General features: G+C 46.4%; 1 protein-coding gene across 1 annotated transcript in view; it reads left to right on the top strand.

The window, feature by feature from the left end:
* Positions 1-16,785, top strand: part of LOC144953166 (SCO-spondin-like) — a 187,033-nt gene that overhangs the window by 76,289 nt on the left and 93,959 nt on the right. Inside the window, exons 59-68 of the mRNA XM_078883760.1 lie at positions 1,561-1,690; positions 3,133-3,258; positions 3,856-4,175; positions 5,138-5,308; positions 6,701-6,953; positions 9,825-9,871; positions 10,712-10,882; positions 13,537-13,722; positions 14,695-14,846; positions 15,462-15,556. Of these exons, the coding sequence (XP_078739886.1) occupies positions 1,561-1,690; positions 3,133-3,258; positions 3,856-4,175; positions 5,138-5,308; positions 6,701-6,953; positions 9,825-9,871; positions 10,712-10,882; positions 13,537-13,722; positions 14,695-14,846; positions 15,462-15,556 (1,651 nt within the window). The remainder of the gene's footprint in view (positions 1-1,560; positions 1,691-3,132; positions 3,259-3,855; positions 4,176-5,137; positions 5,309-6,700; positions 6,954-9,824; positions 9,872-10,711; positions 10,883-13,536; positions 13,723-14,694; positions 14,847-15,461; positions 15,557-16,785) is intronic.

Raw genomic sequence — 16,785 nt, 5'->3', positions numbered from 1 at the left:
GGCCATCGTCGAATGTTCGTGGCCATGTGACGCACCCACAAAATATGTCTGCTAGGGGCCCCTGTAGGCCGGCATCGCCACCGTACACTCACCGTCCCCAGGACATGCAAGCACGTTGAATCTCCAGCTTCAGCAACTCTTAGAGGCTCATTGGCTGACCCAAGTGATTATCATTCATGCGAAGCCTCAGGATGGCTCGGCGCAGGCGACTCGTGGGAATCGTTTCCATCAGGCTGTGAAATATTAAAGAAAAACACTGAGGGCCAGGGGTCGAAGGCTGGAGCGTTAAGTACATTTGCATAGATAATTGGATGGGATGGTGCGGATGAACTTTGTTGAACCACGTAAGAGTCCATTGAGTCACGTGTCACTTTTGCAAAAGGAGAACTGGGAAGGAATTTTACAACGTACAAATGCAGGAGCACTATAGGTTAAATATAGAGATTGTTACGAATATGCGATAATGTATTTATATTGAAAATAATACATTAAATATTTAACAATTGTTCATTGTCATTATCAGCGACCGTTACCTCTTTCACACACTGTACGTAGCAAACCGTGCTTATCGGATGTGCGGAGGGAGGACGACAAAAACCTATTTATTTCCAAAATTGAAATGAAGGAAAAATTTTAAATATCTCTGCCTGATTCTAGATTTGAAGCTTTCGTGACTGCAAGGATTCATACTTTTTGTTTTTTTCGGTAAAGTCACGTAGGTAAAAAATAAAATAAAATCAATGAAAACAACTTAATTAAATCACTGATTTAATTTAGTTGTTTTAATAAATTTAATTTAATTTTTTACCTACATGACTTTACCGAAAAAAACAAAGAGTATCTCTGCCTGAGTTTCAGAAATTTGCAACGGACACAATAACACTCTGCACTGGACAATCGGGGATTCAACTCAACAATGGAAAGCTGATTGTGTGAACCTTCCGAGATGATGGGTGGCAGCGATAACACTTGTACCTCACGAGTAAACATCGCCTGGGTTCGATACCCATCTTGGGTCCCCTTTCTGTGTGAACTTTGCAGGAACCGACCCACGTATTTTCCCAAACGAAGTCTCCGAGACTTTAGGGTCATCTTCTTCTAAAGTACTCCGAGGTCGAGGCTCTGTTCCTTGGGTGATCGGGCTTTTGCCAGCGCAGTTCCCAGACTAGGGAACACTTTGCTTTTGGAAGTCATGCAATCAGAGTAATTTCCATCTGCCTTGAAAACGCACCCTCTTTAAATTGGCCTTTACCTCCTAGTTACGGTCCGTTTGCCCTGGTTCTGATTTCTTTACTGCTTTAAATGCATGGCGCATTGCGATATTAGGTATAAAATGTGCCTTGTAAATTCCAATTATTATGTTCTGCATGGGTTACCTCAAGGTTCACTGGTTTCCTCCCGAAGCAAATGGCTCACTGGGGATTACAAATAGCAACATCGCACCCCGACTGCGGAAACTTGGCGGGATTCCTCCTGTAGACTTGGGGCATTTATCCTGGTTTATCAAGCGTAGTAACCAATAATAACGGTACATCGTTTGGTGCGTACATTGTCGCGCAGGCTGCCGCTGCAAACCGGGCCTGTACCTCAAGAGTGGACGCTGTGTGGAAGCCGGCGAGTGCCAGTGCAGAGTGGAAGGCCGCGTTTACAAGCCTGGCCAGGTCTTCTCCACGGCAAACTGCAGCAACTGGTACGGGAACGAGTTCATCGCACGTGTACCATGCACAACCCTTTGTCAATCCACCGACTATGTTAATTGTTTGGTGATGCTGCTGCGTTGGCGGTGGTGTACAAGCACAACTAACAAAAAGAGCCGCCACTCATTCATTACTCGCACTTGTTATGACGAACGTGTTGCGTTTTTTTTTTAGTTTTCACTGACAGATGAGGGCACAGCCCGTGTTATTTGACCATTCTTCTTCTTGGTTCTTTCGGTAAAGTCACGTAGAAGGGAAGTAATAAAATAATAAAAATAAAACATAATAAAACATGTAATAAAATAATAAAAATAAAACATAATAAAACATGTTTTATTATGTTTTATTTTTATTATTTTATTACTTCCCTTCTACGTGACTTTACCGAAAGAACCAAGAAGAAGAATCCCTGCAGTCACGAAAGCTTTAAATCGAAATTTGACCATTCGTCACCGCGCTGGGCTGGTTGAAGGAAGGGGGGGTTGGCTGAGGATCGGTTTCAATATCATTCCGTGACTTTAACTGGAATTGTTTTCGCAAGTGTGTTCAAAGGCCGTTTTTTTTATAGAGCTCTGAATGTGTATTGCTTTCTTTTTTAGCTTGAAAAATATGACAATGGGGAATGTTTTCACAAGTCCTCCATTGGGAGTGTACGTGGAATGTGTGATAACAGTGATGATCGCACACACATACATACACACGGACAAAGATGCCCTGTGTAGCCTACGCAGGCTGTTGGGGAAAGCGCCGTCAGCGATCGCCTATGAAGGCAGCACACAACAACAATCGCCGTCTACCACTATTTGTGCAGTGACATCACCACGGGGCGCTCACGCCAGCCTCGGTGCACCTTGAGGCGACGTTAAGTATGGAAGGCTTGTTGACAGGAGGACAATGGAACAGACCCAGGTGCCATGTAGCATTAACAAACCGTTGGAGCGAGTGCTGTTCGTGAGCACCTATGAAGGCCGGCACGGCGCCACGAGAGGGTGGGTGGCCAGCAGTTTAAATTTTTGCCGCTGTTATTGGTCGTGAGTGGGAATCGAACACGGGTTGCCGGATTATATCACACATATGCTCACACTCACATATGCTAAACTAAAATTTTTTATTTTACCAGTTAAGGCCCACTGAGTTATATAGCTCTTTTCCAGAACCCACCTGGCCACAAATAGTAGTTCAACGAAGTGGCTTATCACGTGGACATTTATAGCAGCCAAATACTCTAAACGCGTGATGTTGATTCTAAATGTGGAGGGAAAAACCGGATCACCCGGAGAAAAATCCACGCCACCACGGGGAGAACACGCAAACTCCAAATATACTGCCATCAGGGTTGGGATCGAACCTACGGCCTCATGTATATCAGGCGAGCTAGTTAACGTCTCGCCACCACGACGCTCACACGCGCCCGTCCCCCGTGCGTTGCGTGCAGCTCCTGCAGGGATGGCAGCGTGGAGTGTGAGCCATCGAGCTGCCCCGTGCACTGCGGCTGGTCGGCCTGGTCCCCATGGACGCCATGCGACCGCCCGTGCCGAACGGGCAGCCAGGAGCGCTACAGGTGATTGGCGCCGCTGCGGGTTTCCGGCACACAACCACAACGCTATCTCGTTGGGCCCTGCTTGCGATAAATGAGGTCATCAGCCTCGTTATAACACTCCCTTAAACGGACCACCTTTTTAACCAAAGTACAGATACACGTAATAATCTCCGCATGAGGTATGTATCTATGTATGTTGAACTTCTTCTTGGTTCTTTCGGTAAAGTCACGTAGAATGGAAATAATAAAATAAAATAAAGTTAAGCATAATAAAAGAATATAATAAAATAAAAGAAGTATTTTATGATATTATTTTATTATATTATAATATTTTATTATGTTTTATTTTTATTATTATAATTTTATTATTTCCATTCTACGTGACTTAGCGAAAGAACCAAGAAGATGAATCCCTGCAGTCACGAAAGCTTTAAATCGAAATTTATGTTGAACTTCTTTCGCACCGTACGTAGCCAACCGTGCCAATCGGACGTGCGCGGGAAGGACAACAACAAAACGAAACTCGACAACGCCGCGTTACAGGCTAGCCACGGGTCGTTAGCTCGTCCGGCGTTAACCCTTCTCACCCCGCCCCACGGTGCGCGCGTCACGGCGCAGGTCACCGACGAACCCGGCGGCGTCCGGCGGGGGAGCCCCCTGCGCGGGTGAGAGCACGGAGCTCCGGGACTGCAACGCGGGGCCCTGCCCGGGAGACGAGGTCCCCGACGAGGGCGGCGACGGGGACGGGGAGAAGGGCGGCTGGGGCCAGTGGTCGGCGTGGTCCCGCTGCACGCGCACGTGCTTCTACTCGCCGGAGCGCGTGGGCACGCGCGCGCGGCACCGTCGCTGCAACGCCACGGCGGTGGACGACGTGACGGGCGACCCGTGCCCCGAGGAGGATGTGCAGACGGAGCTGTGCGGCGTTCGCCCGTGCCCCGGTGAGTGGCGAGCTGCGCCGCCTGATGCCGCCGCCGCGGTCGCGGTCGTTCGTGGCCGTCGTCGGAATAGTTTCACTTGCTCCCAACCTCCGGTGGCCGCTCGGTCATTGAGATAGGCGTAGTTAGAACGCCTTCACTTTTGGGTTGAGTGATTTGTAAGCCCTACGGTGGCGCCGTGGCAAAGTGAACACTTGGCTCACCTTTTGGGCCAAAAGACTCGGTCATTTATTGTACATATATATGTAGGGCTATGAATACGAGTGCTGCTTTGTGCCAGGTTAACAGTGGCTGTACTCTGGTGGAGATGATTGTGGAATGTCCACCACTTTACTCAGAGACACCAATGGGGATGAGCATTGCTGGTGTTTTGTTTGAGCTTGGAAACAGTTTGACAGTTAAAAAAAACTTTTTTTTTTGCAGAATAGAGTAATAAAGAGAAGTTATGTATACAAAACATTGGGACGATTATAAATCATGGAAGAAAAAACACCGAGTTCTTGGTTATCACATGCTGTGTGCGGGAAACATACTATCGTCAAATTGACAAGCATGCTGGGCCTTCGTGTTGTGCTTTGGCTACCGAAAACACCCAGTGTATGTTTACTTTCATTGTCTTACCAACCGCCGTGGCAGGTTTTCTCATCAGCAAACAGAAAGTGCTTCAATATGCCTGACCGTGAAAAGTTTTTAGATATAACTTCAAATATTATAAACTGCTTAGTCTGGCTTCAACAGATGAAAACCAAATAAATGTTGCAAAACGTATGGTAGCCAGATGAACCTGGTTACTTTTTTGATGGCGTGGTTTACATTTTTTGTACGTGTACATGGGCCTTGTTTTTAAGAAAGGTGCCTTTTCACGAAATAAAGTTCGATTTAAATCCCATCGCAGGCAAACACACGCTTTTCATCTTTGGTCCGCTTAAAAATAATGAATGTTCCCTTGTTCGCCGCCGCCGCAGTGACCGGTGGCTGGAGCTCGTGGTCATCGTGGACCGGGTGCAGCGCCTCCTGTGACTCTGGGATCCAGACGCGGAGTCGAACCTGCACCAACCCCCTGCCGAGTCACGGGGGACCCAGCTGCCAGGGCCCCCACGGCCAGAGCCGAGACTGCAACCCGCAGCCTTGCCACGGTACTCGCCGAACCGCAACTCCCCTCGTTTGGTTGGACCCTCGCCGATGAGACATTGAATGTGGAAATCAGTCCAGCGTTTTGCTTGTGTTGAACCAATGCAGCTGATCGAGAAAAAAAAGAATCACTTCCAGAATGGGCGTGTTGCCGTTGGAAATGTGTAAATAAAGATATGCTTTTAGTGTTTAATCCGTAGAGTCAAATATGGCTATGAGGTGTATTGACTGCTTAAATTATTTTGTTTTAGCTAGTTGTGAAAATCTTCTTGGTTCTTTCGGTAAAGTCACATAGAAGGGAAATAATAAAATAATAAAATTTATAATAAAAAGAAAACATAATAAAATATTTCATTATGTTTTATATTTTTTTTTTTTATTTTATTATTTCCCTTCTATGTGACTTTACCGAAAGAACCAAGAAGATGCAGTCACGAAAGCTTAAAATCGAAATTTAGTTGTGAAAATGTTATGAATGTGATTATTCCCCCCTCTCTCCCACCCCTACAGTAATTTCATTGTCATCATTCGTGGTCGTGTTTCTCGTTCAATAATTGCTTATTTTGAATCCTATTTTTACATCTCTTTTTTTATTGTTTCTAAAATTGTTCACTCCATTAGCCCGAGAGGTACGTTAGTATCCTCTTATAATTTGCACGAATTGTAAAATCGTAGATTCTCACATGCACCCTTCGATGCACGTATCAAGAGTGGCGGAATCCATTTCATTCAGTGCATTAATGCATCGGCGTATGCTTAAAAAACTGCTGAGAACTCAGTTATCGCCACTCGATCTTCACATTGACCCAAAGTGTGTCCAGTGGGTGTGGTGGTGCACATCTGTAATTAATACAGGGAGACAGGCTTGACGATTTACACAGAGATGGGGTCAGCCAGGGCTGCAAGACGTGCACGCCCTGGGAAATGAGGTGGATACGTAGAAGGTAATACAACAAATAGGTTTCTCTTGATTTTAAGCTTTTGTGACTGCAGGAATCCATACTCTTTGGTTCTTTCGGTAAAGTCATCTTTCCCACCTGATGACGGACGCTTGTGTTGCACACGAAACGTCGTGATTTATTTTATTTCATACCTACGTGACTTTTCCGAAAGAACCAAAGGGTATAAAGTAGGTTTCTCGCCTATCTGTGCGGGAGTTTGCGTGCGCTTGTGTTTTTTTATCTTTCAAGCAACCAAGGAAATAAGGCCCAAAGCCATACGTTGGCATATTGTAATGACGTAGGCCTTGGAGGTCAGGTGCCAACTGTGCAACAGAAGGAGGGGAACTGACGACAACAACAACAACAGAGGTGGGGCGGCCATCGGCAGCGTTGTGCCGCGATCGATCTCCCGACGATCTCCTTGCCGACCCCCTTGCCGATCTCTTCTCCGAGCAGAGCAGTGCCCCGCCGGCATGGAGCACCTGACCGAGGCGGAGTGCCACCGCCGCGGAGGGCTGTGCCCGCGCTCCTGCCTGGACATGACCCGCGACGTGGAGTGCACGGCGTTGTGCCGTGACGGCTGCTACTGCCTGGAGGGCACCTTCCTGCTGCGGGGTGCCTGCGTGCCGCCGGCCCGGTGCCCGTGCCGCCACGATGGGCGCGACTACGACCCGGGCGACGTCGTGCCCGTTGACCCCTGCAACAACTGGTGAGCCGCACGCACACGCGCGGGCAACAACAACAACAACAACCGCCATTCGCCACTAAGTGGCGGTGACGTCACCACGGCGCTTGTGCCAGGCTAGGTGCCACCTTGAGGCCACGTGAAGTGTCGAACGCTCGCTGGCAGGAGGTCACGGGGCAGACCCAGATGCCACAGGTCGACTGACTGAGATGACTGGCTGATGCACCACCTGTGCCCCCTACTGTGCCAACTTGCTGTGCTTTAGCGCGTGTGTGTGTGTGTGTCAGAATCAGAATACTTGTTTTGTACTTGAGGAATCCGACGAGCTGTAAAGCTCTTTTTCACAGATGTCCAATAAGGGGGTCACGGGGACAAAATTTTACAACAGAAAACGATACAAACACACGATAGGAGCTCAAAGTATAGGAAAGGTAAGCAAAGCTCTTTAAAAAAAATACAAATAAAACTAAACTATTCTTATCTTACCAGGTAAAGCCCACTGAGCTATTAGCTTCATTTTCAGAAGCGATCTGGCCACAAATGATCGCTCAATGAAGTGGCTTATCACGTGGAAATATCTAACAGCAACATTATATAAATAATCTTAATGGCATGTTTCTAAGTGTGGAGTGAAAAACTAGAGGACCCGGAGAAATGTGTTGAACTTGTTTTCGCACCCGTAGCAGCACCTCCGGTTAGCACGGTTTGCTACGTTTGGTGCGAAAGAGGTTCAACATGCATACGTACATATATACATACCTAGACAACTGTGGTAATCGGAGGTGCGAGGGGAGGAAAACAACTCTCTAAACACCTCGCGACTAAGATCAAAAGTTGTATGCATTATCTCTCATTGTTCTATTTAATACTTTCTTAACCCGGGAAAATGTGACTCAAGTCTCAACACTCTGTTTCAGGAGGGGTCCTGTCTAGCTTTTGTAGTGGTTGTCGACCATTGCTATGCGTTTCCCAATGAAGTAATTTGCGAGTCAATATTTGTCACTTGTCACGTCTTGATGATGGCCCTGCTGGCGCACAGCGGCCCCACTTCTCTTCAAGTGATGCCACTCGGTCTCTTAACATGAACAGTGAAGCAGATGCCATGCATTTTGTGGTTAACACACATGCAGTCATAACCAGCAGTTATGTCCCTCCGTCTGTCTGCAACACAGATAATGACAATGACTGCTTAGCTCCATGATCTTACCAGCTGGACTGATGTAATCCTGAATCCGCGACAAATTAAAACTTCAATATGACCTTGTGTTTGCAATAAGGCGTAGTGGAGAAAAACGGTCAGATTTAACAACAACAATAATATGAATCTTGATTTGATGCTTTCGTGACTGCAGGAATTCATACTCTTTAGTTCTTTCGGTAAAGTCACGTAGATAGAAAAAAAAAATAAAAGAAAAAGAATAGACCGCGAAGTTTCGATCGCAACAACAAGCGGTCGTCTTCAGGTGAAAGAAACAGACAAACAATATTATTATCATTTCTATCAATAAAGTGTCTTTAATCATAGATCTCACAATACTGTGCAAGAGACAACGGCAATGAGTGTGAACATTTTACAATAAAAATAATAATAATTGGTAAAGTAATGAAATTAATACGAAAAGCCATTTGCTGAATTTGTTAAAAGTTTAATAAGCGCAATTGTACCGATTGGATTGAAGACGAGTTTAAAAATGTTCACGAACTCACAGATCCTGAGATCGTTGTGGGGAAGAGAGGCCCAGAGTCTGGAGGCCCCAACAGGAAAAATCTCGATCGCCCATCGACTGAAGCCTCGACCTGGGTACAGAAGACAATTCTAGGGACATTCACCGCGCACAAAGGACTTATTTGCACAGATGAAAATGCGTTTCTCCCCGACAGCTGCCCGCCGTGGACATCCAGTGATTAAATATGCGCGATGGCAAAGCGCGTGTTTGAAAAGTGTTATGTAAGCAAGATTTATCTTTCATTTTATTCTCGGATGAGCTCAGCGTCGCATGCAATCACACTGCTCCATCAAACTCAATTGCACGCATCATCTGATGGAGCGTTCTCCGTGTATCAGGTGAGTTTGTGGTGGCGCGGTGAGAGGGGAGGGGGGGCAGCTACCGTGGTCCGTGTTGGAGCAAAACGACCAAGTTGCTGTGAATTTTATGATGTGCTATAATATTAATGTTGAGCCCTAATGTTCAATAATAATCCATATTCTCGGGGCACGCTTGGTGTTAGCAAGGTTCAGTGTGAATGCCTGAGCCTCATCCGACCGGATTAGGAGACCCTTAGGATTATTAGATTATTATTTAGTTATTATTAAAATAAGTATTATGTAGTTCTAATGACTGCACTTTTGTTTCTCAGATGACGATACCTCTCTCTGCTTTTGCTTTATCACAAATTATTAAGATGCTTTCATATTTCAGACGTTTAATTTCGAACGCATGAAACATGATTCATCCAGGGATGCAGTTCTTGGGGAAGCTTAACACATGGTTCAGATTTTGAGTTGCGCTGCTGGCTGCGATGTCTGAAGTTTCGCTCTCCTCGTGCCCGGAGGCCTTCCGTCGCAAACCTCAGCAACTGAAGAAGCTCCCGGTGCGTGCAGCATAACATCAGCCATTCTGCCAAGCAACGCGCAGCACAACCTGAAGATGACACATCGGAGAGCGATACAGCCACAACTGCGAACGCATTTCTCATTAACTCGAACATCCAGTTCATACGAGCGACCTGGGACAGGACTGGTTAGCAATCATGTAATTGCATGCATCTTTGAGGCACGAAACTTCCTGACCGCGTTCGAGCGTGGCGTGCCCTTCGTACTCGTGTGTTTAGTGAATAGATTGTGTACTTATTAAGGACACTTAAAATAATGCCGTGTTTTCCTCTCGTCCGTAGCACATGTGCGAACGGAGAAATGCAGTGTGGATCACTACCGTGTTCAGGTTAGTTTTTGCGGTGAAGTGACATTGCTGCACAGTCTAGGGGAGTGGAGCGATGGCAACAGGAATCCCGCTCACGAGAAACCTGAGTTCAATTCCCAGTCACGATTAACGTCAGCAGCTAATGATATCTGAGCTGGTCCTTAATGACCACCACTGCCCCCCCCAACCCTGTTCGAAAACTCACACTCACCAGTATGGTGAAGTATGGTCAATTGATTGGCTGATTGACCATGTTTTTTTTAATTGAATGTTAAATTTACAGTTTTGTCTCACAGGCTTGGATAAAGATTATGATAATGATGACAATTATGATAAAAAAAGACAAAATAACACTTTTCTGCGTTACATACTTGAATAACACAATCCTGATTCATGCATGAGTGGCAATAGCATTGTTCTGAGCCAAAAACACTTCCAAATCATCAAGTGAACAGCAATAAATTTGGCATTTTTGCAGCCAAATATTTACAGAAATTGCTTTTCTATGAAGTGGCTTATCATGATTGCCATTCTATGTATGTACATTGAACTTCTTTCGCACCGTAAATAGCCAAACATGCCAATTGGAGGTGAATTGGCTTTGGCGCAATTAATAAAATGGGGGGGCTCCTTATCCAATTTCCCCCGCCCCCCTCGTCGTAGCGCCCGTGTTTCCTCTCGGGCCCTGTTGCGATAGCGCCGTGTTGCCCCCACTATTATATGTGCCACCGTTCCCACCGTCGCACCAACGAGTTCGCGGAGCGTCCTCGCTTCCCGGCTTCGCTGGACGTGAAGCGTCGCCTCTCACTTCTCCGTCCCCTCTTCCCTGTTTCCTCCCCGGGGCGCCGGGCCTCGTCGCAGTCGACTGCGGCTGGAGCGAGTGGACCGCGTGGTCGCTGTGCACCAAGACGTGTGACGTGGGCACGCGCCGCCGCTTCCGCTCCGCCACGCACCCGCCCGCCGCCTTCGGGGGCCGTGGCTGCTCGGGACTGCCCGTCGAGGTGGCCTACTGCGGCCTGCTCCCCTGCAAAGGTAGCGCCGGCGCGGTGGCGTCGGCATGTCGGGCGTCCGCGACGTAGCAGGGCCCTCCGGAAAAGAAAAAAAAAACTCTTTGACAAAGTAACGTGTTAAATGTGACAGACGGACTCAATTCGCGATCGGGCAGGTCGCGAGTTCAATTATTGGCCGGCGGTCGACTCTTGTCTGTCGTTCCCTCTGGGGTCAATGAAGCGAATGCTGCTGTGTGGGAAGCCAGCCGGGAGTTGTGCTGTAGAGATACTGGCACCTGACATAAGGAAGGGGAATTTCCACTTTTGAGTTTGGTTTATCATTGGCGATGGGCGCCGCTGAATGATTGAGCGGGGAGGAAAGGAAGACGATGTTTTTCTGGCAGACTGATCTTCTTTGCCAAATATTATTATTGAGGTGGTATAAAGTATTGGGGAAAACATTATATTTACGACTCTTTTTACTCAAAACCACACCAGATCAAATTATTTCTCAGAAAACACCCTTCAGCTGAAACATTGAGATATTTCCTTTCTGTCAGTGACAGTCAAATAATGCCCTTATTTTTTATGATTTTATTTATGCGCAATATTATTTATTGACCGACGGACAGTGCTGACTCGCAACAACAAAGGCGGCACCGTGGGATTTATTTGGGAGACGAGGGTGGCGTGGTGAGGCATTGCTCATACAATTGGAATTCAATTGGAGTGACAGTTGGGTCAATGTGTAGCTGGATTGCTTATAGACCTGCTGTGTGTTACAACGGAGGGGACACACTTCCAGACGGGCAGCGCGGAGTGGTGCGCTGGCATTCCACGGTCCTTCGCTTTGTGGAAGCCAATCGATATGATTTTTCTAAATAACTGTCCATTAATTGGTTTTTAATACGATGAATGGGTGCTATTTTTGAGGCTGTATGTCTTTTTTTTTTTCAACCTGTTCCCTTCAATTGATAGAGACCAGACTTTAATAATATAAAAATGCTTTCCAGGGTCAATGCAAAGTACTTAAGCGCGAACTACAACTCTCATACGTGTATCATTGGCACGTTCATGCCGTAGAATAACTGTACGCCCAGCAATATCATGACACTTTTCATTTATTTTCATACAGTATATATATTTGTGGTCATAGAAAGCTTCTGCTCGTTGGCAGGAAACAGCACGTATTTGGGCCTCATTTTCTCAGATATTGCAAGATTCTGCTTTTCCATTTACACGTAATTTTTTGGCAATCATATATCCGAATAGAACAATAATGCAAATAATAATGAGCAAATTTCATAAAGGCATTTTATTTTAGTCAGAGTGGCACCAGGTCTGGAATTTCCCAACTCAGAAAAATTGTGAATTAAAATTCTGTGTTCAGCTTGAGAGATCTCAGGCCATCAACCATTTTGTAAAAATATAGTAATAGGTTTTTACCCTTTCAACTGGTACACCTTTATACAAAGCATCATGTTTGCATTAACCACAACACAAGCAGTCAAAATGCAAACGAAAAGAAACAACTCTGATTATGATAATGATATGCACTGTCCTTGAAGTTGATTGGTCCACACCCGAGACAGCTTTTCTTAGAGCCTAGTCTCCATTGGTGTTGGACCAGATGACGCCAAAAGGCGTACAACTCAAAAACAGCGCACTATCAGAGTATTGAGTAAGCATTTACACTATGAGACCTCCTTTACCAGTGGCAAAATATAGTAATAGGTTTTTACGCCTTTTGGCGTCATCTGGTCCAACACCAATGGAGAATAGGCTCTAAGAAAAGCTGTCTCGGGTGTGGACCAATCAACTTCAAGGACAGTGCATATCATTAACAGAGTTGTTTATTTTTGTTTGCATTTTGACTGCTTGTGTCGTGGTTATTGCAAACATGATGCCTTGTATAAAGGTGTCAGTTTTGTACCAGTTGAAAGGGTAAAAACCTATTACTATATTTTGCCACTGGTAAAGGAGGTCTCATAGTGCATTTTGTAAAAAGTCAAAACTAGTTGTCATTCCACAGGGGCTGGTTCCCCTCCAGGGAAATGTGGACGTTTTACTGCTGTCTCTAAACCACTGATGTATAGAGAGACTTGTTATACACCATCATTGTTCATTTGAGCAGGGAGACGCTGTGAATGTGGCTTGTTACTCTAAACAAGCAATTTTCTGTTAGTGGTGGCCCCATTGCCTGCTGGATATGTGTTCCGTAATGCGCATGATTTTAAAATTACGGTATGTGAGCACGTGGCCAAAAGGCACCAAAGGTCTAGTAGCCCAGCGACGAATAGCATGATTGAAGGTGTAATAAATAAGGGTTAACAAGTGTCTTACGTTGTGCGAGGTTAAGAAACTTTAGACATTTTAAAGTCGAGCAGTGCGAGGGGAGGAGCAGAAAGAGAAGGGGTTTCACCTGCAGCGTGGTGGAGTAGGTGGGTGAGTAAGTGAGCTGGTGGGTGAGTGCGTGAGCGGGTGATTGAGTGAGCAGGTGAATGAGTGTGTGTGTGTGAGAGTATGCTGCTCCACCTGCAAGTGTGGTGGTGGACCACAGCACTGATCAGAAAAAACATCCGTAGAGTCCTCAACGTGGGGTTGAGGAATCAATGAGTGAAGGTTTATGGCAACAATAGCAGAGTGTCAAGGAGGTGCTCACTGCCGGCGTGGCCTGCTCCGCATGCTTCCGCGCAGCTGTGTGGGGCGAGTGGGAGGCCTGGTCCGGGTGCTCGGCTTCCTGCGGTGGTGGCGTCCGCGTGCGGAGCCGTACCTGCCCAACGCCGGCACCACCACCACCGGCATCGCCGCCCGGGTCCTCGCTCGCCTGCGACGGCGGCGGCGCCGTGGAGGACATGGAGAGCTGCAACACGGAGAGCTGCGGTGAGCAAGGAGACGTCACGCCACGCACAGCGATGATGCGCCGATCGTTCGCTTGCATGTGCCGCCCCTTTGTTAAATCCGCTGCTGGATGAGGGCCTCCCTGTGCAGCGTGGGAGTTTTTTTGGCCACACTGTGCCACGCTGGTCAGTGCGGATTAGTGAAATTGGGAGCATAGACATTGGATCGTAGTGCAGTACAGCAATGGATTTTTCTGCATTGCCCTTTGAAGCAAAACACTCACTCAAACCTGCTCATCGCCTGTTTAATATTAACACAATTATATGAATGGCAATTAGCAATCACGGTTATAATAAAGTGTCTAGCCGTGACCACATCTCCATTATGCTGCTAAAACTGTGGACCCGGCTCGAGATGAGAGCAATACTTGAATGATGCTATCTATTTACGTGGAAAAGTAAGATGTAAGTTTTTTTTTTAATATCCAGAAAGTAAGAATGTTATGAAAAGACCATGGAGAAGGGGTTTCAACTGCAGGGTAGTTATGTGGTCTAGTGGGAAGTGGAGCATGTGGCATCAACAAAGTTGGCTGTGATGAATGTATGACCTTGATGTGCTTCAGGTATTTTCCAATTTCTTGTTCAGTCGTTTTGTGTGTGGGAAGGCATCACAGTGGCTTTCTTCACTGTTGACATCAGCTGTCTTTGTTCACTCGAAATGAAGAGGCAACCCAAAAAGAAAATTGCTCATATTTGGCAAGTGCCTATCTAGGCTGTGTGTTCCATCTTCTGTGACATGAGGTTTGAGGCTTCAAGTCGCTGGATTTCAGGCACACACAATGTGTTCCATACATAATGTTCCACAGCCGTGGCATTACTACATCCAGTGTATGATAAAAAAAAAAACTTTTTATTCATAAGCACCACAGCTTTTAAACCAAACCACATCTTACTTACAAGTGCCCGCGAATGTCTGAAAATGTATTTTTGTTGCCCGTCGATCGGAATGCTGCAGACGGTCAGATGCTGACCTGCCCCGATGGAAAGGTCTGGAGGCTGTGCCACCTCGATGAGCCTATAACCTGCGCCGACCTCGGCCGTGATCTCACGGTCTCCGGGAGAGAATGCCACCCTGGCTGCTACTGCCCGAACGGAACCCTGCTACTGGTGAGCTACATAATGACTGTGCAGTTGGTTCATGCGCCAGCATTTTCTTTGTCCACAGCAGCCGGGATTTCGATGGATTTGGTGTTCTAGTTGCAGCTGTGGTTTCCACCAAAGCGTATTTTCAGGGTACACAGGACTCCCCGGACGTCTTCTCAAGCTGAACACTGCTCTATCCACTGCTGGATGAGGACTCTTAAGCTGAACACAGCCACTGAATAACGCAAGACAATTTGACTGGATTTTTGTATTTTGGACCGTATCTTGTTTGCTTTGCCAGATTGCAATCAAAGTTATATATTTTTGGATGAGAACATTTCAGATTTTTCAGGAAAATTTCAGATCTCTTTCAGATTTTCGGTCTCACAAAAGTGACATCCCTCGATGTCATTTTTTGGCAAAGAAACATCAGCCGTGACATCGTATAAGTGACCCTCTCCCGACACAAAACTAATTCTGATCTCGTCCAAATTTGTGTTTCATTAATCCAAAAATCAGAGACACATCCCCAATATATTTTTATATGTGATCTAGCCTGCCAACAGCTCTCGTGTTGTTTAATTTCAGCAAGTGAGCTGGGTGACCTTCCTAATCTTGTCTTTTGCTTAACTCTTCCAGAACCAGACGTGTGTCCGAACATCGGAGTGCCCGTGCTTCATAGGAGGCTCGGTGTATCTTCCCAGATCTCCGATACAGATAGGCTGCACCAAATGGTGAGTTCATTAAGAGAAATGTTCGTCTGCGACTGCGGCCAAACGGCGCTGTCTGTTGGCAAAGTGCCCAACTCACATCGGGAGGATTGAGAGTTTCAATCACCGTTTCAAGAAAGCGTGTGTGGGGGGGGGGGGTGCATGCTGGGAATTGCAAATGAGAGGCACAGAAGAGCAATGCGTGGATCGGAGAACAAAATGAAAATTACAGCCATCATATCGACTCTCAAGGAAAGTGGGCGGGCTTGGGCAGGGCACGTGGCCAGGGGGAAGGATGGTCAATGGATGGGGCTGGCGACGGACTGGCAGCACAAGGGACAGAAACGTGGCCAAGAGGACGCCCCGCCAAGATGCGCCGTGGCAACGAGGGACCGCGTGGGATGGCATCGGGGTGGGGAGGACTCATCCAGAAGTGGATAGGCGACAGCTGATGATGATACCGATGAAAATGACTGCTACTGTCTAGGAAGTCAGCAGTATTTGGCTTATTAATTGTCTGACCCCCTGCTCTGGGAATGTTGAATTTATAGTGTTAGATGACAGCAACCAGCAGAGGTGAGCAATACCACAATGGTCCTTCAGGCAATTAGACACTGACCTTTGACTAAAAAGGAAATTAGTTTAGATTAATTAGTTCATGCCTTTGCATATATTCTATTCTTGCACATGGTAATATGTTCAGTAGCTCGATGCCAATGTCGAGTTCTGCTAGCCACGATGAGAGGCCTTCAGGAGAGGGTTTGTGTAGTTTTGGTATTCCTCCGTCGAATGAGTGCAGAATACAGTGTGGTTTTACCACATGGTCTATAGTTGGGGTTCCATACATATTCTAGATTTGAAGCTTTCGTGACTGCAAGGATTCATATTCTTAGGTTCTTTCGGTAAAGTCACGTAGGTAAAACATTAAAATTAATAAAAGTAAAATAAAATAAAAATCACGACGTTTCGGATGCAACACAAGCCTCCGTCTTCAGGTGGATCCGTCACAGCCACGACAGCCGTATCAAGTAAATGAGAGATTGCAGGAGCTACCACTCCGTTTATATAATGGTTGGAGAGGGGGGAAGGGCCAAGTACAGCACACTTTTTATTCATATGGTAAGGTGAGGCTTAAGCGGGTGAGCCTTTGTTATGGAGAGGTACGGTTTGTGACTCAACCTGGCCTACCTAACAATAGTGTGAAAGGGAGAAACATGGTAAACCTGTAATAGTTGTCTGTCAAATAAGATTGG

Source organism: Lampetra fluviatilis, chromosome 1, assembly GCF_964198595.1.
Source record: "Lampetra fluviatilis chromosome 1, kcLamFluv1.1, whole genome shotgun sequence".
NCBI classification, from domain to species: domain Eukaryota; kingdom Metazoa; phylum Chordata; class Hyperoartia; order Petromyzontiformes; family Petromyzontidae; genus Lampetra; species Lampetra fluviatilis.
The sequence above is the reverse complement of the archived record's forward strand: the minus strand, read 5'-3'. Positions and strand labels throughout refer to the sequence as shown.